We start from the raw sequence: 8,045 nt of genomic DNA on the forward strand, positions 1-8,045 counted from the left end.
TATTGTATTATTTAAAAAAACATTTTATATATATATATATATACACATACAATAAAAAAATACAATAAAAATATTATTAAAAATAAAATCAGTTATAAAAAATAACCCTTTTTTATGTTATTTATATATTCATATGACTTATTGTTGTTTAGTTTAATTGTTCTATGTTTTTTTGTTTCTCTATATCCTGATCTCTTCGTACTGTCTCTCATCCATTCTGTAACAACCAGGTGTGTTTAAGTATCCTGAACACCTGGCATGGGCGTCCTGAGGAGAAATGGAACCCTCATACTTCTAGCTTTCTACAGGTGAGCCAAATCCAATCCGTTTGTAGTTTCTCTTTCTTGTATAATCCTCTATCCTTCTCACGCTCATTAGGCAGGAAGGATTTCGCTGCTGATACCAATTGCACAAATGCGGATTCTTTCCGGTTTATCCGAAGCAGTGGATTGCCGGAAAAGACCTAGTCTCATTTCATCACTTTCAGAGAATATTTAGTCATATCACCGTCACCTGCACATCGACCGTTGAGCATTTACAACATTCTCATCCTGTTTTCCCTACAGTAATTATCTTCCCACATCTCAACCCCTTTCCCTCCCTCTCTTCATCATACCTCTCTGAATAATAGGCAGGGGAGCTGTTTCCCCCTGTAATATTGATCTGATCAGGCTCTGCTCCTCTCTCTCCTCAAACTCGTGCTCATGTACTGCTGCCAGCAGTTCATAGAAATGTCTCCATTGATTAGTGCTTCAGTTAGTGTCCAGCCGATCAATAAATGGAAATCAGGCACAGGGACAGTAGTGCTGTGGTCAGTGATAGCCGGTGTGCTCTTCACTTCTTCCACTTGATCCGTGTGTCATTCCTCCTAGGCTTTCAAAAACGTGTGTGTGTATGTATTTGTGTTTTAGGTGCTGGTGTCAATCCAGTCTCTGATCCTGGTGGCCGAGCCATACTTCAACGAACCAGGTTACGAGCGTTCTCGGGGCACGCCGAGTGGAACGCAGAGCTCCAGAGAGTACGACGGAAACATCCGGCAGGCCACTGTCAAGTGGGCCATGCTAGAACAGATCCGCAACCCTTCACCCTGCTTTAAAGAGGTTAGATATCATCCGTCACAAACACACAGACTCTTATTGGCTCATGAAAAGTTTCAGGTTTCAAAGGTTCATGAGTTCACATATATGCAGTGACCCCAAAAAGTATTTGGAGAAGAAAATAAAATCTGAAAAAAATACTAGGCAGCTCAACTAGTAATAATGGTAATTATAAGGAATATTTATTGAGCATCAAATCAGCATATTAAAATGATTTCTAAAGGAAAATTCAACTTTTTTTCTGCTGAAAATTCAACTTTGCCTTCACAGAAATAAACTATATTCTAAAAAATATTAACATTTATTTTAAATTGAAATTTCTTTCAAAATATTGCTGTTTTTACTGTATTTTTGATCAAATAAATATAGCCTCGGTGAGCATAAAAGACTAACACTAGGCATTTCTGCAGTTTTTCCTACAATTTTTTTCAGAGACATTTTTACTGACCCCAAACTTTTGAAAGCCAGAATATATATTTATAAATATTGTGGCGATTTTTGTCCTCTGTGTTAGCAGCACATTCTAAGTTGTCCTATTTTACATACGCTTTTTTTTTTTTATCACTTTCAGATAGATAATGTTCCTCTCCATCCCCTCATCTTCTCCCCTCTTTGTTTTTGATTTCCTTTTGTCCTTGATATGGCCCCCGCCAGCAGATAACAATCATCCATACACTCGTGAAAAGAGAGAGAGGAGGAGGATGGGCGGCCTGAATCGGAATATAAATGAGTGAAGATTTTGAGTCATTGAACAAGGCATATGAATCATGAATGCGCTGAAATGATCCAAATATGTGCACTCATCTAATTACCAAACTTACTCGCAATTCCACGATCAAACCAAAAACATGCATTAAACTCTGGGTCATGTGTGTGTATTTGTGAGTGGTTCACCTCATATAATCTCTGAAGACTCTCAGACTGTCACATATCAGGAGCTTTTCATTTAGAAGAAACCAGATCAGACCACCTGGCGTCACACTGGCATCGTCGCTTCATGTCATCTTAGGTCTAGTATGGGCATTTCAGTTGGTATTCATGAGTTTGATGTAATGCCTAACGGCTGCCTCGCCACCTCAGGCAGTCATGAGGCTGGTACATTACCTCTGTATCCCACAGTGGACACTAAACAGGCTGTTGCCATGGCAACCTGAGCATTGTTCACAGGGATAAAGGGCTGTCGTTTGGGCAGAACCGAGCCAGGCCAAGCATCGACCAGCTCGTACGGGACTCATACTCACTGATGAATTATGTATGGACGCAGACGGAATCCACATAATTATGCAGAATTCTAGTATTATTTGCTGGATATATAATGAAACTAGTCCAAATGAGTCAAGGACGTATAAAATGACGTGTGGACGCTGTGTGTGGACTCTCTCTCATCCCCTCAGACATTAGCTTTCAGCTGCTGTAGGAGAGACCTGTGACGTCATCTACAGGAGGTGGAAGTTGGTTTTGTCAGACGCAAGTGCAGCAGAATCTTAAACAGCCTCACACATGAACACCTTTGGGGGCTGTGCCAAAACTAGTTCAGCTGCCTGCTCCCTACATAGCATCCTTACAGAAGAGACTCCACTCACAGTTGATTCCAATAGTTTAGAGTTTTCCATTAGCATGTTGCAGGCAGGCACAAATTTGTAGCACAAAAATGTTAATTTTAGTTTGCTTGTTTTTTTTAGTTAAATGAAAATATAAATTTTACTATTTTTTTATTAATTTTGATCATTTATTTATATATATTAGGGTTGTCCATTTAACGTGGCAATTAGATTAATTAATTACGGTGAAAAATAACGCGTTCATTTTTAACGCATTTAACACACTTGCCCCGCCCCAGAACTACGTGGGTCATCTGACATTTCATACAGTTGATTGATGACGAATATGATGCAGGGCAACAACTCACTGTGTGATGGAGCCTAGAGAACGTAGTTAGAATGTCCCTAAAATTCAAGATATGGGGCAAAAATGCCCCTGTTTGAGTTTTTGTCTCATATTTACATCATATAGTTAAGCAATATCACACGAGCAATAAGTGCAATATCACAAGAGTGCAACTGTGATACTGATCTTATACAACAGTTCAATAACTAAGAAGTTAATATTGTGTTATTTTAGACACAATGTTGTCTGTTTTGCTCAATTTTTCCAACGAAAATATAAAGACAAAGCAGAACTGTTCATCTCCGAGCAACACACAGCGGCATTTCATTTCTTAATCCACATTTTGAACAAATCGGGTGAACCACTAGGCTCGTAGCTGAACAGATCGATCGGTGTATGACATCAAAGTACCACGAGAGCGATTCAAAAGCATGCAAAAGTCGTCTGCTCTCTAATCGCTCTCGTGGTACTTTGATGACACAAAGATCGGTCTGATGGTGATGATCCGCTTCAAGTCGAACAAGCCTAATGATTCAATGGACCATTCATAAAGAGAACCATTTACTTCACTCTTGAATGAATCAGCCATGTGAACGAATCAAATAAATGAAATGACTCTATGACTTAATCATTAAGACATTTACCACCACCTACTGGCAGTTTTAGTTTCTTATTTAGAGTATCATTTCATTAAAGAAATAATTTCCTATTTCCATATCAATATTTTCCTATTTAATACTATAAAGCTGCTTTGACACAATATGTATTGTTAAAAGCGCTATATAAATAAAGGTGACTTGACTTGATAGTAATAATAATAATAAAAAATGGTATAGTAAAGGTATAGTTCACCCACCCAAAAATTTTGTTAATGTATATGAAATCAAATTTATGTTGAATCAAACAAATATTTCTTGCTGAAGCTACTTTTTGTAATGTCTGTTTGATTCTTTACACATCAGTGACTTTAAATTATCTTTTGGGAGTAATTTTGCTGCCAAATTTGATGTGCGATTTATTTGCGCTTAATTAGATTAAAATTTTTAATCGCTTACCAGCCCTAATATATATATATTCACTTCATTTCTCTGGCAAACTAACATTCTGTGGACACTGATAACTTGCCTGAGGTAAATGAAATGCTACGTGACATTTTGTTTACGAGCTGTTTTATTGAGGTCTTTCCGCGGTTAAAACACTGATTGAGCGATTACATGAGGCATGAGGTGTTCATTCATGTTTATTTTGTGTTAAAACTAGTAGTAAAGAGGAAGGGATGATCACGCTCACTCGCGCTCCGTGCTGCCGTTTGAACTGAGGCGTTTATACGGCGATCTGTCGTGCCTCATCAAAGAGCGCCAAAATGGCATTTATGGTTTGAATTTACTGAAACAAAAAATGGACAATTTTAAAGATGAGAATTTGTTTCTTATCAAAGGTAACAATATAACTGGAAGTTTCCAATGAAGTTCCACTCATGCAGTGGTTAAATCAATGCTGTATTTGTTCGGTACACATGTACATACTGTGTGAATATATATATATAATTGTTATTTTGATTTGGATTTTTTTTGTCAACTGATATTTAAGTATTTAAAATCAACATTTCTCTTGCTTCATCCACTATTAGATTTATATTTTTATATTTTTGAGTGTAGTACATCCACACAGGTTCACACATGCGATTTAATAAACCGCAAGAAAAGTAGCTGTCTCTCTCTCACACACACACACACACACACACACACAGTCAGTCATGCAGGGTAATAAATGGTGGGCTGTTGACGTCAGAAGAGAGAGGAAACACACACACTTGCTTCTGCACAACAACCTTACTTGGTAGCTGTGCTCATGTTCATTTTCTTTTAAATGGCATTTCTGTTCCTAACCCTTTTTCATTTCTCTCTACCTCTCTCTGGCGTTCCAATATCATTACAGATGTTCCTTTGGGAACTGAATGAATATGAAGCAAATGTGGCGTAATGGGAGAGGCTGTAACAGTCACATGTCTGGTGGCTGGTGACCTTTGTATGTTTGTGAGAAAGATAGATTTATGAAGGACGGATGAAGCGAGACAGCAAAAGAGAGAGATATAAGGCCGGTGAGGTTGAGCTCTGAGCCAGCGAGTGATGTGTAGTGGCCGCCGGGGTTTCCATGGCAACACTGGCAAGACCATCGATCACACGCACTCATTCCTGAATCCCTCTCGTCTGCGCTCTGTCTTTTCTCTGCAGAAGTTTGAGCCGTGCAGCGTCTCGCTTTTACAAGCAGGCTAAAGTGCATCTTAATCCTGAGAGAGATTTTGTGTGTTAGTGAAGACACAACAGGTGGATTTTCCAGAAGCTGAGTGTTTTCCCACTAGAGCTTCAAGAGGATTCTGCATTTATTTAGTTGGTGCTTAATCTGTTGTTGTTGTTGTTTTCCCCAAATGGCAGCTGTTGTTAAGAAAATGACATTTTGTACCTGTATAGTAGTTCGTTTTTTTGTTTTGTTTTTACAAATTTAGTTAATTTTCAAATTATTTACAAAATTTCAATGTCCTAATGTTTTAAGAATAAACAAACAGAACATCAGTTATTGTAAAAAAATATTACATTATGAATTTATTCCCGTAACATTGACTTTGTTCAGCGAACATTGCAAATTTATTATTGTAGCATTAGAACTTCATTCTCAAAACATGACCTATGTTCTCTTATTAAACATTTTTTATTAAAACATTCCTTTATCAAAACATCCTTTTGTGCACAACATGAATTCTCAGATTCACGGAAACATGGATTCTTGTAATAGTGCGACTTTATCCTCAAAAGTTTTAAAATCTCAATCCTATGACTTTATTCTTGCAATTTTGACTTGCAAATTTGACAAAATCTTGCTTTAATGTTGTAATATTATGACTTTGTTCTTGAAATGGCACTAAAGTGGCATCATAAATTTAGTATTCTGTAAAATACTTTAAAACGTACTAATAACCACCATCATAATGCAGTTGATTCAATGGAAAGCCATGTAATGACTTAAAGCAGTTCAGAAGTAAAGCTTTCCCAAATCTGTGGCCTATGGCCATATAGTCAAACTAGCCTACCATTTAAAAAAACATGTCAGGTTGTATTTTGCAGTTTTTGTCCCATTTCAAACATTTTTTTTTTTTTACTGTATTAAGCACACAGAAGAATCTGGAAAAACTCTTCTGGGTGGTATGACAGCTATTGTCAACTCCTCACATCTGCCGTTTAGTACACTGTATGACATGTTTGGAAAACACATTGAGCTGGAGAGAAAGAATATCTCCGAGACTGATCCAAATCCAGAATGAACAAGTGATTCAGCTCTCGCCTTCGGACAGAGTCGGAGTACTACTAGGAAGTGTGTGTTTGTGTGAGCTTTGAGTTCTTCTCTTTCCTGCCTATGGTCTTTGTTACCGAAAAGGTCACTTAGTTTATTCATATTAACATGCACGGACAGGCAATGACTTGCTGGTTATCTGTTCGGTGCGATCGGTCATCTGGTCTTTATGAATCAAATAGGTCACTGGAGTCTCAATCCGAAGATCAGCAGATTGTTTTCTAGTGCTACTAAAATAGGATATGAGGTTTGCAGTTGATTTATGGGCTCTGCAGAAACTGATACACAATTGCATTTCCAAGAACACTGAAGAGCGTGTGTTTTGTGCACTAACTGTGTGTGTGTGTGCAGGTGATCCATCGGCACTTCTATCTGAAGCGAGCGGAGATCATGTCCCAGTGCGAGGGCTGGATCTGTGATATTCAGCAGTACAGCAGCGATAAGAGAGTCGGCCGAACCATGTCTCATCACGCAGCTGCACTAAAGGTACAACACCGTGTGTTCACTGTCATACAACTGGAAATTGTGCCGTTCGTTGTGTTTTTGAAAGCGATTCCATGTGTGTTTTTGCAGAGGCACACGGCTCAGCTCAGAGAAGAGTTGCTGAAGCTTCCCTGTCCTGAAGGCCTGGAGCCGGACGGGGAGGAGTTTTCCGAGAAAAGCACCTCGCTCATGGTGAAAGAGCTGCCCAGTCAGGATGCGGAGAAGCAGGCGGACAGCCCAGACGCCCACTGTAGCGACGGCCAGCTATGATCCCCTCTCCCCCGAAGCCCCGCCCACCGCCTTTGACTATCCATTGATATTGAAAAAAGACTGGATGGCTTTGGTGATTAAGCCATCTTTTTGTCAATATTTGTATGTAAGAATCTAATTATGTAATAGCATAAAAAGAGAGGACAGTCAAAACCCGCTTACACCCACCGACACACAAGACGAACCGCTGAACTCTATGCTGTGCCCTGAAGAAAACAAATCTTTTTATTTACTTGTAAAAGAGTATAACATTTTTTTTGTGCTTTTTTTTTCTTTATTTTCCCAAATTGTTAAATAACCACTGATTGATATGTTATTAAACTTGTTTATGTAAAACGAAATGAAAGATGAAATCACAGTATATATAAGGGAACTGCCTTTAGTGGAGAATGTTTACCAAATGTTAATTTCTCTCTTTTTTTGTTAATTTTTTCTTTTATTTTGGACTCTTAGTGCAAGGGCAGTTTGTAAGTGAGAATATACTGGTCATTCTTTAAGCGAACTATTTAAAAGAAGAACGTAACGAACATGCGCCCATACACACTCTTGAGTTGCCCCGATCCTCTGGTGACCCTCTGACAGTGCTTTTGGTTTCTACTGATTTGTGTACACTTCAATAATAAAGCCTGAAACGGACGTTCAGAAGTGCTGTGATGACTGGATGCTCTTGTTCAGGCTGATCAATAGCACGTTTTATTTTTGCCCTCTCTCTGCTTTTAAGTGCAAGTTTAATAAATGCAACCTGTTTTACTTTGCTTGGAAATACTAATTAATGTGGGTTTGTAGATGGCAGATCGTGGTGAGTGTGTGTTCGTATGTAGGGTTTATCTTCTCACTTTTTCTTAATTATGACGGAATGAGTGATAATCAGTTTTCAAATCAGTTACAGGAGTAAAAAATCCTAAAATGTGCCAAGTAATGAGATGAATGAAACATTGGATGTATGCATACAATGCACGT

The 8,045-nt window shown here is 38.4% G+C and overlaps 1 protein-coding gene across 1 annotated transcript in view; it reads left to right on the plus strand.

Moving 5' to 3' along the window:
- birc6 (baculoviral IAP repeat containing 6) overlaps positions 1-7,840 on the plus strand; it is a 109,571-nt gene extending 101,731 nt beyond the window's left edge. Inside the window, 4 exon segments of the mRNA XM_016558538.1 lie at positions 231-308; positions 912-1,100; positions 6,684-6,818; positions 6,906-7,840. Coding sequence (XP_016414024.1) covers positions 231-308; positions 912-1,100; positions 6,684-6,818; positions 6,906-7,085 — 582 coding nt within the window. The 3' untranslated portion in view covers positions 7,086-7,840.
- Positions 7,841-8,045: the final 205 nt, after the last annotated feature.

Source organism: Sinocyclocheilus rhinocerous, unplaced genomic scaffold (genome assembly GCF_001515625.1).
Source record: "Sinocyclocheilus rhinocerous isolate Xijiao unplaced genomic scaffold, SAMN03320098_v1.1 scaffold851, whole genome shotgun sequence".
Taxonomy (NCBI): domain Eukaryota; kingdom Metazoa; phylum Chordata; class Actinopteri; order Cypriniformes; family Cyprinidae; genus Sinocyclocheilus; species Sinocyclocheilus rhinocerous.